At 43.6% G+C, this 16,461-nt stretch overlaps 1 protein-coding gene across 4 annotated transcripts in view; it reads left to right on the top strand.

Moving 5' to 3' along the window:
* The window catches only part of KCNAB2 (potassium voltage-gated channel subfamily A regulatory beta subunit 2), a 1,353,173-nt gene that overhangs the window by 907,815 nt on the left and 428,897 nt on the right, over positions 1–16,461 (top strand). The window contains exon 1 of one of the 4 annotated variants that reach the window (XM_078642624.1): positions 13,513–13,724. The exons of the other annotated variants lie outside the window; for them this stretch is intronic. Coding sequence (XP_078498750.1) covers positions 13,513–13,724 — 212 coding nt within the window. Of the gene's footprint in view, positions 1–13,512; positions 13,725–16,461 lie in introns of those variants that run through there. 4 annotated transcript variants of the gene reach the window in all.

Raw genomic sequence — 16,461 nt, 5'->3', positions numbered from 1 at the left:
CGCACACAAGTCTCTCCACAACCTAGGCCCCAAGTACCTCAACGACCGCCTGACCTTCCACACGCCCACCCGCCAGCTACGGTCCGCCAGCCTCGCCCTCGCCGCCGTACCACGCATCCGAAGAGCCACCGCCGGAGGCAGATCCTTCTCCTACCTGGCAGCCAAGACATGGAACTCCCTCCCCATCCACCTTCGGCTGACCCAGGACCACCTCGCCTTCAGGAGACAACTCAAGACCTTGCTGTTCGAGCAGTAGCGGCCCCCTTCCCCCTAGCGCCTTGAGACCCTTCCGGGTGAGTAGCGCGCTATACAAGTGTTGTGATTGATTGATAAATATAATACAATCCATAGTACTGTTTTAAACCATAAATGAAATCGAGGCTGTGCACGAATCATTCATTTTTACAAGCACTGCAGTGAACTCCATTCCACTCCACAACCCTGTACTCTACGGTATTCCACTGTACTTATTTCCCCTCTATGCTATTCCACTCTATGCCGCTCCACTGTAAGCTATTTCACTGTACGCCACTCTGCTATATGCTACTCCATTCTACGCCACTCCACCTTACTCCACTTCAGCCACTTCATTATGCTCTGCTCAACAACACTGTACTCTACTCAACAACACTGTACTCTACTCAACAACACTGTACTCTACTCAACAACACTGTACTCTACTCAACACTATACTCTACTCAACACTGTACCACACTATATTCCACTGTATAGCACTACACTGTACAATAGTATACTCCTGTCAATGCCAGTTTACAACACTCTACTTTACTCTATAGCACTTTACTACACTCTACTGCACAACATTCTATGCAACTCCCTCTGAGCTACACCACCCCAGTTAATATACTCTAAAACACTACTCCACTACACTCAATGCCACTCCACTGTATGACTGCCTATCCCATTCCACTCTGTTACTGTGCTTCACTCTGCTCCACTCTGCAACCCTTTAATCCACTCTGTGACACTTTACTCCACGACTCTTTCCAACACTCAACACACCAGTTCACTCCACATTACTGCACACTAGTCTAAAACATTTTACTCCACTTTTCACTACGCCACTCCACTCCACTGTACTCTAGAACATGCTACTCCCCTCTATCCTACACCACACTACTGGACTCAACTCCACAAACATTTTTTCCACTCCAAGGAACTGTAAAACCCTCTACTCTACACATCCCCACTCTACCACAATCTACTCAACTCTACTCTACAAGACTCAACTACACTTTGTGCTACTATACAACACTGTGCTACACTGTGTGCCCCTACAGTACACTGTGCATTCCTTCATGCCACTCTGCCTCCACAGCCCAGTGTAGAACAATCTACACCTCTCTAGCACAATTTCCAACACCCCACTCCACAGTACTGTACAGGGCTCCAGTCCCGGCGTGCGCGCTGACTCCGCCCCCTTTTAGCCACGCCCCCCGCTTCCTGTATTTAACCCGCTGATCACTAGCGGCACTCAGAAAACCTTTGACCCAGTCCTGAGGCGGAAAGCCGGGAGCTGGAGGTACTCGCTTCTGTTTTAAAACTGTAAAAATTGTATTTTACTCTTCTGTGTGGTGTCACCCTGATGTGTTTTTAATACCTTTCACACCTCAGCGCTTTCACTACCCTTAGCGCCCAGCTGACTCTAAGAGCTGCCGCGCCTTACCTCGCTCATTTTCAGCGGCCGCCATCAGTCCCGGCGTGCGCGCTGACTCCGCCCCCTTTTAGCCACGCCCCCCGCTTCCTGTATTTAACCCGCTGATCACTAGCGGCACTCAGAAAACCTTTGACCCAGTCCTGAGGCGGAAAGCCGGGAGCTGGAGGTACTCGCTTCTGTTTTAAAACTGTAAAAATTGTATTTTACTCTTCTGTGTGGTGTCACCCTGATGTGTTTTTAATACCTTTCACACCTCAGCGCTTTCACTACCCTTAGCGCCCAGCTGACTCTAAGAGCTGCCGCGCCTTACCTCGCTCATTTTCAGCGGCCGCCATCAGTCCCGGCGTGCGCGCTGACTCCGCCCCCTTTTAGCCACGCCCCCCGCTTCCTGTATTTAACCCGCTGATCACTAGCGGCACTCAGAAAACCTTTGACCCAGTCCTGAGGCGGAAAGCCGGGAGCTGGAGGTACTCGCTTCTGTTTTAAAACTGTAAAAATTGTATTTTACTCTTCTGTGTGGTGTCACCCTGATGTGTTTTTAATACCTTTCACACCTCAGCGCTTTCACTACCCTTAGCGCCCAGCTGACTCTAAGAGCTGCCGCGCCTTACCTCGCTCATTTTCAGCGGCCGCCATCAGTCCCGGCGTGCGCGCTGACTCCGGCCCCTTTTAGCCACGCCCCTTACCCCCTCTTGATATGTGCATGCACAGGACGCGCAGCGGACGAGCGCAGCGGGAGCGCCTAAGGCAAGCCCGTCTGCGCCCGTCTGCGCCAAGACCGCGACAGACGCAGGAAACCCTGCCCTAATCCCCACACATATCAGGTATTTGTCTAGCGACCTCCACAGATTCCGAGGCACTTCCTACTGCTCTTGCAAACTAGACCTTTCAAGTGTAGTCGGCTCGGCTTTCTGCACTCAATGCCGCTGGTCACCTACCATCGCCCCAGCCCCTTCAACTTCACCCTTACCCAAGATCCCTTCTCCATCCTTCAAAGGCGGCCTGATAAATGCCCGGTCTATGTGTAAACATAGCCAAGATATTCATGATCTCATAATAGATTCCGACCTAGACTGTCTCATGATTACCGAAACCTGGCTCACAGAAGACAGCAACCCAGATATAGCCATTGCCCTCCCCCAAGGTTACTCCTTTTACAGGCAGGACAGACCGAAAGGAAGAGGCGGAGGTGTTGCAATTATTCTAAAAAACTCCTTTAATTGCCATACATTCTGCCTTGATCCTCTTACCGACACAGAAGGTATGGGCTTCTCCATCAAACGTAGCCATTCCCTTTCCTTCTCAGGCGGTCTGATCTATCGCCCACCCGGCAATGCTTCCAAATTCCTCGACTCCCTTAACGAAGCTCTGGGACACTTCCTACTTCGTTACCATCATTTCACCCTTCTAGGAGACTTTAACTTACACCTTGAGTCACCCTCCGATTCACAATCCAATAATTTTCTTCAGACACTTGAAATCTTTCATCTCCAACAAAGTGTCACGCTGCCTACTCACTTACTTGGACACACCCTCGACGGTGTCTGTTCTAATCTCCCCTCTATCTCCACCCAGCCCCCCCTCCCCCAGATATGGACAGATCATTGCCTGATCCCATTCCACATCACCAGCAGCCACCCCCATACCATCAGGAAAACCAACCTTCATCGCGAACCCTCAGTTAACTGGAAAACCGTTCAGAAAAACCTTCTCCATAATCCCATTCTTCAAGCACACTTCCCCTCCCTATCCGGAAATATTGAAAGTGATGCAGTCCTCTTCCATAACTGGGTCACACAAGAAATCTCGAAACGGAGCCCCACCAATCACTCTGATAGAAGTCAGAAGAAAACTAAAAACAACGCTCCCTGGTTCACCCCTGACTTAGCCTCGGCGCACCTACTTTGCAGGAAAGCTGAGCGTAAATGGCGTCGAACCTATGACAACGACGATCGCCATGCCTATGTCCACCAGAGGAAAAACTACCTCTCTAACATTAAATCGGCCAAAAGAACTTTTTACGTAAAGGCCATCAAAGAAGCCAGTCAAAAGCAAAAAACTTTATTCTCGATAGTAAAAACTTTCACTCAGCCTAAAGCTCTTCAACCCGAAATCCCCCCATCCCAAGATCTATGCGACAAAATCTGACTACTTCTTCGAAAAAATTGCCTCCATCCAAAAGAATTTCCCCAATCCCCCACCCCCCAATACACCTCCCCATCCCGACCAATTCCACTCTACAGTAGGCAATCTTAAAAAGTTCACTCCAGTCACTCTGGCCCAAACCAGAGATGCGATTCTATCATGCAAATCCGGCTCCCCCTCCGACCCTTGTCCCCCCAAGATTCTCCATCAAATCATTGATGAGATAAACCCTACTATCAATGACATAGTTAACCTATCCCTCAGTTCTGGAGCTGTTCCTCGCTTATGGAAAAAGGGTGTTGTTAAACCCCTCATGAAGAAAGCTAATAAATCCCCAGTGGACTTGACCAATCTCCGTCCAATCACCCTCCTCCCCGCTTTGGGAAAAATAACAGAGCAGCTAGTCCACAAAGAACTCAAATCCTACCTAGAAACTCACAACATACTCCACCCTCAGCAATCCGGTTTCCGGCCCAAACATTCCACTGAAACCGCTCTGATCGAATTGACCGACACCATTAAAACGTTGCATGATCAGAGGAAGAAAGCCATTCTGATACTTCTCGACCTCACGGCAGCGTTCGACACCATATCCCACTCTATTCTGATCAACAGATTAATGGACATTGGCATCTCAGACGCTGTACTATCATGGATCAGTTCCTTTCTCAGCGATAGATCCCAAACTATCGCTTTGGGCCCTTTTCAATCCAAAGAGACAAAGGTCTCATCGGGAGTACCTCAGGGATCCATTCTAAGCCCCCTGCTTTTTAATATTTATCTCATTCCTCTCCTCAACCTTATTGAATCATTCGGCATACCTGTCACCTCGTATGCCGATGATACTCAGTTGATCGTTCCCCTAGATGACAACTCCAACAATGCAGAGCTCAATCTTAAAAACTGCCTCACTGCCGTCTTCCAATGGATGGACTCCAACCACCTCCGGTGCAACTCTAGTAAAACAGAGATCCTCCCCATTGGAAAGAACACCCCCTTCTGCCCTGCACTCTGGTGGCCGGATAACTCTGTTGCCCCCCCCCCCCCCGACCGTCACCACTGCTAGAAATCTTGGTGTACTTTTTGACTCTGACCTTTCATTTGACCAACATGTCATGACAGTGGCCGGTAGATGCTTTGGTATAATCAAATCACTCAGAAAGTTTTTTGATTTTCTCCCCCTTGAGGCCAGAAGAACGGTAACAGTGGCCCTCATTATCTCGCGTGTTGACTACTGTAACGGCCTCCTGGCTGGGACCAAGAAGTCCACTCTCTCCAAAGTATCCTACACACCGCCGCCCGCCTTGTCCTAAAACTACCCCGTAAATCCTCAATCTCGGCAGCCCTTAAAATGCTACATTGGCTACCCCTGCACAAGAGAATACTCTTTAAAATACTCATTGTTGCCTTTCGGGCCTACAACAAAACGGGCCCTAAATACTTAATCAGACGTTTCCCACACTACTACCCGAGCCGTGTGCTGCGCTCCGCACAAGAAAATCTAATGTCCAGCACCAGGTTTAACCTGAAGTCAAAAGGGGGGAAAACCTTAAGCTACCTTGCCATCAAAGCCTGGAATAGCATGCCCAAACACTTAAGACAACAGACCCTAGAGAAACCCTTTAGAAAACTTCTCAAAACGTGGATTTTTAACCTCCCCGACGACTGGACCAAAGCAGCCATCTAGCCTCCCCCTCCCCACTCTTCGTTCTGGTCTCAAGGATTTTCAGCGCCATGATGCTCCCTCCGGAGCGACCGCCGCGCTTTAGAAATACTCCTTCAAAATATCAAAATATCAATATAAACACTTTACTCAATGCTACACTACACCTGTCACTCCATTGCACTATACAATATACCACTGCACTATATAACAATTTCCCCCACTCCATTCTGCAACACTCCACTCTACAACACTCCACTATGCGCTATTTCACTCTCCTCCACTCTAATGTACCACACTCCAAACCGTAACCTCTACTATATGAAACAATTTTTTATTAAAAATAAAAAAACATTGAAATTCGATGAAAAAAACAGATTAAACTTTTGTTAGTTAGGAAATCGTTACTTATTCTTTCTATACAAACCAAATGTAAAATACACAAAAATTCTAAAGTTATAGTTATACCTTAAATTTATAAATTACGCACCACCTTTAAATGACTATAACTTTATTTATTCTTTAACTACACACTGAACTTAATCTACACAAAAATATAACACTGTAAACTTCTGCTTTTACTTTTAATTTATAATTTATGTAAAACCTTCTAATTATTTTAACTCACGCACTTCCATAGTGTATATAACTCGATAGCTACACTACATTTATTATAACTCGCCACTCTGCTATGCGATATGTTCTCACAAAAGATATGATTTACAATGTCATGACTGGTATTGTGAATACTAGTCTTTTAAATGGTATAAGTGATATCATCTAAAAGTGTATAAGCACTGAATAAAGAAGGCGCGAGCTATAGTTAATGTAGTGTGGTTACCAAGTTGAATACACTGTGTATGGAGGTGTATGTGTTCTAATAATTTAAAGGTGTTGCTTAATTTATAAATTAAAGGTGTAAGTTTGCAATTTTAGTGTAGTTTAAGTTTGGGTTGTAGTTAAAGTTATATTAATTAAAAGGTGGTGCGTAATTTATAAATGTAAGGTATTACTACAACTTTAGAATGTGTAATTTTGTATAGTTTGTTTGGTTTGTATATAGAGAATAAGTAAAGTTCTAATTATAAACGGTTTAACCTTTGAATTTGTTTTCATTGTGTGTGTGTGTGTGTGTGTGTGTGTGTGTGTGTGTATATATATATATATATATATATATATATATATATATATATATATATACACGAGTATTGATCATATCCAAGGACTTGGAGCAGTAAAACATTTCTTGGATACTAGATAAAGTGAACTTTACAAACACAATAAAGTTATTTTGGAGCTCATCACTTGGTGTCTCAACAATAATTTTTTTCTCTTCAACAATGAGATCTTCAAACAACAGAGGGGAGTCGCTATGGGGGCCTGTTTCTCCCCCATTCATGCCTGCCTGCATGTTGGCTGGTGGGAGGAACAGGTCCTCAAAAATAGGCCCCTAGCACCTTTCAAAACACACGTAACATATCTTAGATACATAGACGATGTGTTTGTTATGGCGAGGCAATGCTACAGAGGCCCAAGAATTTGTTGATGACATCAACAATAATTCTATGAACTTAAAATTCACCTTCCACATTCATAAAACACAAATTGAGTTTCTTGACGTAAGGCTTCACGTCAACAATGGTAAACTCGAAAGTACTCTCTATAGGAAACCAACGTCTGGTAACATTACGTTGCACGCCAACAGCTTCCATCCCAGACAGTTAATAGCAAGTATACCATATGGAGAAATCCGTAGACTCGAGCGTATCTGTAGCAACGACGTCGATTTTGAAAGGTGCCAACATGAAATGCTGGGAAGCTTAAAAGCACGAGGCTATAGTGAGAAAGTAAATGGGGAGGCTGTTGAAAAAGCTAGTAAAGGACCTAAACATACCCTCTTCCAAAATGACAACAGTGAATCAGTACCACTATCTATCACTGGTGCCACCAGTAGCGACACCCCCAGATTAATTACTACTTTCTGTAAGGAGGAGAGAAAAATCAGAGCCATTATTCAAAAACATTGGCCTATAGTGCTAACTGACAGCATGTTTCGTAATAAGTTGGCAGAGACCCTGACAATCACTTTCAGAAAAGGGATAAAAATTTCCCTGAGACACGAAAAGCAGCAACATGGTTACAACCAGCAGAGGGTTTAGGAAGTGCGCAACATGCAGAGCATATAAATTTGGTTGTAACAAAACGAACTACACTACTCCATTTGATGATTCCCCGATTTCCATTAAAGGCAGCTATAATTGCAAAACAGAATATGCTGTATATGTTCTGACGTGCACCTGTGGCCTTAATTATTGGTAGTACGAAGCTGCAGGTGCATGTTAGAATATTGCAGCATATTAGCGCCATCCTACATAGTGATCCGGCTTACCCAGTGGCACGGCACTTTAAAAGCTGTCATGCGAATAACAATAATTACCTATCCTATTACGTGGTCAGTGCCATCCCGAAATCTCGAAGAGGTGGCAATAGGGAACGCCAACTTAGACAATTGGAAACAAAATGTATCCTTGAGTTCGACAGCAAGTGGCCACAGGGTTTAAATAACACAGAAGATATGCATAATTTTGTATGAGTTTATTGTGTCTTTTGCGTAGTGATGGTTCAATTTTTTAAATATGTGCTTTGATTTATAACATCTGCTGCCATACTAGATGAGATTCCCCCTCTTTTTTACCTTTTAAGACCTGTTTTTATGTATAATTAAGTTTTAGCAAGCAATTCTTTTTTAAATATGAATTTTAATAGTATCTTCCCGAGGTGGAATTTTACTGTTAATAATATTGATACACGTTTTGCTATTTAATTATACTAAAACTGGTCCTTTGTATATACATATTTTGTACTGCACTTTATACTTGCTTTTTTGCACAGTTATGCATTATATTGTTCATTGGAGAAAGTATTCACTTTATAGCTGCTTATTCACTTATGCACTTTATTCTAGAGTCATATCTTTGATTCATCCAGAGAGACATATGTTTTTTACAAACGACCCAAAAAAAACGTTTAGAATGAGTTTTCTTTCTATGTGGATGAATCCTGTAAATTCAGTTTTCTTCAAGAATGTTATTTATGTATTTATACATTCACAGTTATCAGTTTACATATATTTATGTTGATATGCACTGATATGAAGACTTTTAAATTGACAAAACATGTATATTTTCCGGGTAAGGTATAAATGTTTTTATCAGGAAGGCTGTTTTTTGTGGGGAGTCTGTTTTCTATGACTAATGCCATGTGACCTGAGTAAAGTGAAGGTGGGTGGTTACCAAACACACATTTGCACATATAAAAAATTAATGGCGCAGTACCTAACCGCATGTGAACAAGGGCTCTCGTGGTCCGAAACGCGTCGTCCGTGGGTTGTAGCAGAAAATAAAATCATCTTGCCTGAAGAGCTGTGGGGTCTGAGTCTCCGCCGCCGCCGAGTGTAGGAAGTAGCAGGAGTTCGACTTTGATATATATATATATATATATATATATATATATATCACCAATCACCAAAAATAGTCCAAAGGCGAAGGGCGCACTTCTCACAGCTGGTGCACACGTCGGGGGTGGACTACCCCGGCATACTAAAAGAAGGGGTTTATGATTACCCCAATGGTGAAGTCTGGCACTAAACCGGAAGAGAGGTAGGGGATGAATCTCAGTGGGCATGGGATGGCACTTAGTCGCACCAAACTCTCTAACTTCCAAAATTGAAAATAGAATTCATCTAAAAACAGTACAAAATATTGTTATTTAAACTAATATTGGACACTTAGTCGCACCAAACTCTCTAACTTTCAAAATTGTAATTAGAATTCATCTAATAACAGTACAAAATATGGTTACTCAAACTATTACTAGACCTATTGTGGTATTGTGACCGAAAAACGCATTTCAATATTCCACTTAATATTGTACTATTCTTTGAGAATGATCACTGTAATTGTAAGAATAGAATATGAACTACCACTCCCACAAGGCCTCCTAATCGCATGGCTCAGCCTTGGATTGGATCATTTCTTTTTTAGCCAACTGCACTTTTCAAATCTTCTCTGCCACGGCTAATTCCAACATTCACTCTTCACCTTACCGTGTACCCTAGGACTCCATCCTTAGTCCTTTGCTTTTTAACTTATACGTCAGGCCTCTAGCTGATATAGCCGAATAGGCCGGCCTGACTCTTTTCACTTACGCCGATGACTGCCAGATCATCTTTTCTCTCTCTATCACTGACCCCGGCTCAACATCTCTCCTTCAGATGGGCCTAGGGAAAATCGCAACATGGATGAATCACAACCACCTTAAATTAAATGGTGAAAAGACCCAGGTCTTGATCCATGGTAAAAAGAAAGATCTTTGGGGCTCGCTACACTGGCCTGCCGAGATGGGTGCCCTCCAGCCATGTCCGTAATCTGGGGTTAACTATTGACGATTCCCTGAACATGCACCTTCAAGCAGTCAAGGTTACAGCCGTATGCTTTACCATCCTGAAATGGCTTAGGAAGATCATCTGGATGCTGCCAGGTGACACCCAGAACACAGTGGTCGATTTCCTCATCATCTCACGGCTGGACTATGGAAATGTCCTTTATCTAGGTTCCAACAAGGCAGTGACCCAAAGACTACAGCTGGTACAGAACTCTGCAGCAAAGACTACTTTTCAGGGTTCCCAAAGCCACTCCCATCTCTGGCTACCTCCGTGACTTACATTGGCTCAGGGTAGAGAAACTTATTAAGTTCAAAGCCCTGAGCTATATGTTCAAAATCAAAATGGGTACGGCACCACAGTATCCGCAATCCCTTGCCAGCCCCTATGCTCCCACTCGTCATCTACGGTCTTCAACTCAAGAAAACTTCACAGTACCCAGATTCAAACTCTCCAGGATGGGTGGAAGATCTTTTGCAGATCTAGGCCCGTCACTCTGGAATGCTCTTCCCCCGCCATCCGCAAAGAAACCATCTACACACGCTTCCGCAGATCCCTTAAGACCTGGTTATTTAACCAATAACTTTACCTACTGCCGCCATAACTTGCACCTAGTCCGCCCGGCGCCGGGAAACCCTTTTTGGGTAGCTGTTGCGCCTTACAAATTTAATAAATAAATAAATGGATAATGTGGGAGACAGGTATTTAAATAGAAATGAATAATGCACTAAAATTGTTTACCATGACCAAGACCTGTGTGGTTGAAACACGTAGGTGGAGTGAGGTGCTGATGAATAAATCGTTGGAAATTCCCTGGCGAGTGCAACGTGATTTATTTTGTTGCAGAACACACATATATATATATATATATATATATATATATATATATATATATATATATATATATATATATATATATATATATATATATATATACTGTATTGTAATTGCATTTATATAGCGCTTACTATTCCTGATGAGGTATTGAAGCCCTTTTTCTGCGAGTAGCATGCTACTCCGGAACCCATAAGGATAAGTGGTGAATTAGTATAGTGAAATATGAAATTAATTTGAGCATATATCTCCTACTGGCGATAGCCAGTTGGTAGTTATAGTTGGGACCAACTTTTCCCGTAACAAAGCTTTTTTTGCTTTTCTAATAACTTTGGCGCCATTTGAGGAATCTTCACAAAATTTTCAAAAGTAGTACGCAAGTTATTTGAGCTGCTGTCTGGGAAGTTTCTGGGTGATTCGTGAAGCAGGGCCAAGAAAATGGGGGGACCAAAACGCTTTTTCCCCATGCAATGTCTATGGCAGTTTTTGGACACCTCTACAGCCTGAATCTCTGAACAAAATTACACCAAATTGTGCAGAATCTTGGTCCAGAAAGAGACCTTGTTCTGTTCAGTAGTTTGAGAGTTAATAAACAAAGAAATGTATAGACATCTATGGACACAGATCCTCTGCGGATATGCTGGTATCCATGGATCCAAAGTCCAATTGGAGAGAAAAAAACCTCACTCACTTTACTTTATGTAAAAAAAAAAGATAGAAATACATGAAAAATCAAAGGTTACTCTGACGTTAGTTAGGATTGACATTTTACCTAAATAAAACCATAGAAATTCAGCAGTTATAGTTCTACATATCTGAAGAAACTAGAAATTGCGCTGTTAAGTAAATTTAAGCCACAAGTCATACTTTAATAACATATGTAGAACTAGCAGTGCTTTAAATGGGCCGGTACTGAGTACAAGCACTTTTTTTATTTTGAGAGGGAGAGTACTGGCACTTCTCAAAAGACATGTAAAACTTTTAATTGGAGAGTACCAGCACTTCTCAGAAACAAGCAAGGCACTCTGGTACAGAGTACCTGCATTCTTTTTTTTACCCAGTTCAAGCACTAACTAGAAGTATAATTATAACTGCTTAATTTCTATGGCTTTGTGTGGGTAAAATGTCAACCTAACTAGAATGCCCCTGTAACCTTTTTTTTAATGTGTTTAAAAAAATATATATATACACACACACACACATATATGTGTGTGTGTGTGTGTGTGTATATATTTTTTTCACACAAAAAACAAAGGTTACAGGGGCATTCTAGTTAAGTTGACATTATATATATATATATATATATATATATATATATATATATATATATATATATATATATATATATATATATATACATACATACATACATACATACATACATACACACATACACACATACACACATACACACATACATACATACACACATACATATCATGGACCAACATGATCATTTTTGTTGTTATGCACCGGACCGGTGCTAATTCCTGCAAACACCGTATGCGCTCCCTACCTAGCCACGAGATAGAACATTAAAGATGCACTCTTAGGACACGTTATATATTCACCCTGAGAGAATAACCAGCTATAACAACATACATTGCACTGCTTCAGTTTCAATCATTGTAACTGCCCCTCCCCTTTATCAATGCCCCCGTACTTTCTGTCACGTCAAATTAATAATATGCATCTCCTTCCGGTAACAAGCGCTACGGCTCTTTCTCGTGCCAGCCGCTGGTCACTACATCAGATTGAGAGAAAAAAATACACCAAGAGCAATACCTGCCTGTGCTGTAATCCTCGGCGGGAGCCGCGTCCGTGCCTGCGCGCTTGGTAAATAATGGATTGCTGACTCTTCGCCCGCCGCACAGCTGACTGGTCACCTAATTGACTCGGGCATGCCTCGTGGGTCACGTGGCGCCCGTGGAGGTGTATTGTGCTCGCGACTTGAGAGATTCCCTCCTGTTCGGTCTGCCGGGAGAGAGAAAGAGCAGCTCGTGCACCGGCGCGTGGAGAATCTACGCTCTGCATGCAGCCTTGGAGGGGAAAGTGGGAGAGTTCCGAACTGACCTGGTACATGCCTTAAACATCGTGTGATCTGCGCTGATCCTCCTGATTTAATTCGTAATGCTGCTTAAACGTGCCGGGATTTGGACGTCCGTGTTGACAATTGTAACGCCTGATCGAATGTGACGTTTGATTGATTACATCGCTCCCAAGACACCTGCAGACGATGTTTGGAGGAACTGGCGCCCGGGGCGATGCTGCAGACTGAGCTACTTGAACTCTACACAGAATGACACGGTGACTCAGACACGGCCTCACCGCGAATAGAGGGGTCAACGGCATAAAGGGGAACTCCCGACCCCCCGAGAATAGATCCATGGGATCAAAAGAAGGGAAAAGGCTTATGCAATGTACTCTAGGAAATCACAGAGCTCTGTTAGCTGCTGTTCATCTGCACGCGTTTGTGTGAGCAAGTTACCTAACTGCGGGGAGCCGTGGATTTCATTTTTTTTCTCATCCACCGGAGGCAAGACAGCAGAGCTGATCAAGTGACAGCCTAAAAATGTGGGCTTTACCGCGCCTTTAAAAGTGTTTTGTGGAGAAAACCTCGCAATTCGTCGCTTGAGCACCAACTTCTAGGAAGAAGAAAAGTAGTCGCCGAGGTGGCGCAGTGTCGACGAAAACGGGCGGACTCACGATTCTAATAGCCCAAAACAGCTAAAAAGAGGGAATCACACCAACATGCAGGTTTCTTTCGCCTGCTCAGAGCACAGTTTAAAAACTAGGAGTGCCGAAGATCGGTTAAACAGGCAAAATGCCAGCAGTCCGAGCATGGCGGCCCGCACCAAATTCAGGGCGGTGGCGATGGTGGCACGGAGTCTGGGACAGTTGTCGGTGCAAAACGTCCCCCCGGCGAGTGATACCAACTCGAAGGAGCCTGGAATGAAATTTAGGTATGGAAAACGTTCCTGTGGCCAGGGGTGGGTAGTCTGTGGATGGATGTATTGCTATTCCTTCGCTGCAGATTTGCTGTAGGTCACATGCCTGCAACATGTAAAGCTGATTTTCACATGGCAGCAGCTGGCATTTCATTTTGTGTGCAAGTGCTGTGGTAATTTCAGGGTCACGTAACTGCATGTGTAGAGTAGGCAATTGCATTGCAGCTAAAGTCTGAGCTCGAAGCTAGTGTTTTTTAAACATTCAAAATGAGTTTGATATTCGGAATCTTTCCCGTGCTGACATATATTTATAACTTTTGGTTTTTGGGTAGTTATCAAAATACTAGTAGTTGCAGGCGCCTAATATTCACTAATTCCGCTATGTCTGCTGAGCGCCCCAACTCCTTTCTGAATGTACTGGATTGCATGAAGGATGCTTTTAGCCACAGTACACCCCTACAAATACACTCCTTCACCGCCCTGTGACCACCTGCACTTTATTTCAGGCCCAGCACCAAACCCAGAGAGGATGAAACTTAAAACTGCTCTCTGTACAGCTCCCATAAAACTACAATGTTGGAAGGCTGAACCTCCACATTTTTTCATAGCTGGGCCTTCCTGTTTTGACGACACATTTTTTACACAAAATCATCTCAGTAGCCCTGCTAAGATGGAAGAGTTTATTACATTCAAACCTGTTATGATCAGTTCTCCTGTCATGTACTTCCGCTGTGCCTATATTGTGAAGGTGAGTTTTACCTTAGACCTGCAGAAAGGCCTCAAAAGAGAGCAATGACTTTTTGAAGCAACCATATTCCAGTCCTGGCTCGCTTGCTTTATCCACTCTCACCTTTACAGCAGCAACAAAGAGGCCCTGGGTGAAAATCCAGCTATTCAAGTCAGCTAGGCAAATTATAAATGAATTAGGAAAACTTGAAGAACCCAAATAAGAGTGTTAAACAAATTATCAGAAGAATAAATGGTTCACCACATTTCTTCAAAGACCATATACCAATACTTCTACAACGCTCATAAAATATTGCAAAGTGTATAACATTTTTATGTTTTCAAAGTCGCATGTAAAAATGATTATTACATTTTAGCAACTATCAATGACGTTAGCATTTCTGTCCCTCACACTCCTTTTACTAACTGCACTGCTAGGTGCTGCATTCCATAACATGATAACCGCACCTAGGTGGTCATCACACACGAAATGGAAACACCTCTCACATAAGTGCAATACTAAAACAACATTACTAACTACATACCCTATTTTGTCACATGCTACTAACTTATACAGGCTCTTTGGCTTCCCATATGGCTTCCCATATGGGGGTTAGTAAGCGCGATATAAATGGCACAGTACAACATGATACAATTTAAATGCAAACCAATGAATGAAAGAGTAACATGCTAGGCAGCAGCAGCTCCTCCGCTTTGGCGGAGGAGCGTCACCCCCCCTGAAGCAGCAGCTGTGAAACTTGAAAAATAAAAGTATAATAAACCATGTTTATTATAGTTTTATTTCCCTCCTAACATGGGGTCTTGGGGACGGGTAGGGCTTTACGTGGGATGAAAAAACGAGGTTGTCTCTCAAGGGGGCGTGGTCAATGTAATTAGGGCGTGACTTAAAACACGTAAGCTGAAAATCTGTGCTTAGTATAGCGTGCCGCCTGTCTGGTATTTTGCAGCTTCTATCATTGCAACCAGGTATATATTACAACAAGTAACATTACACCTACAAGCCAGGACTATTGATCCCCTATGGTTGTTAGTTGCAAGAGATAAATAAGCAACAACTACAGCTTCGTTATATATAACATGAAACTGCTTCAGTTCAGAAATTAAGAGACTGTGAAAGAAATATAACAAGTTTCTTTGAAGTTACATCAAAGACAGTGAAGGGTGGTACTGCTGCAGAGGTAAGATTTTTGTTTTCATCCTGAGGATGAGGGCAAAAATGGAGAGCCCAATAGGAACCCAACTCAGCACCTGCTTTTTAGAACAGCCAGTTTTGAGCACTAGCAGTACCCGGCCCACTTAAAGCCCTGGGGGTGGGGCAAGGGGACGACAGGCACTGAGGGGAGTGGTGGGCACTGTTATCAGTGCGCATGATGGTTTGGCCGGCATTCTGAGGACAGCCAAACTGTCATGCACGCTGAAGCTGTCTCCAACCCGAGCTGAGTTGCCGGGTTTGAGACAGCAGGCACACGCTCCCAGTCTCCCTGTGAGTGCAAATTGAGGTTGCTAAAGCAATTCCTATGGCTGCTCTCTTGCTGTGAGAGCAGCATCAGGATTGGCCGCAGGGCAGCCCGGGACCCTGTGCCTGCAGTGGAGCCAGAAGAGTGGCGAGGCAGTGGGATTCAGGTAAGTCTTTTTCGGTATACATTTGTCTTTTGCTCTGACATACAAAAAACAATGACCGTGACATTCAAGAAATGCTCTTCCTGCACATAGGGGCAGTTGATCCATTATCCTGCCCATGTCTGCCATGGTTCTCCTGGCAGTCCAGGCCAGGACAAATATGCATTATAAGGCCATTCTTAAGAAGACCTTTTGATACATTGAGACTGCAGTTATTTGGCGGTTGGGCTAGTGGGTCGTAGCTTTCTAACAGCAGAGCTAGTTGAGGTTCCATTTGCTGATTTATACAAATGCCCATCTGAGCCATCCCGTATTGCTAAATGGGATGATCCCTTTCATGCCCATTCTGCCCTTGGATTTTCCCTCCATTAAGGCTTCCACGAAG

This window comes from Lissotriton helveticus, chromosome 5_1, assembly GCF_964261635.1.
Source record: "Lissotriton helveticus chromosome 5_1, aLisHel1.1, whole genome shotgun sequence".
Classification (NCBI taxonomy): Eukaryota; Metazoa; Chordata; class Amphibia; order Caudata; family Salamandridae; genus Lissotriton; species Lissotriton helveticus.
The sequence above is the reverse complement of the archived record's forward strand: the minus strand, read 5'-3'. Positions and strand labels throughout refer to the sequence as shown.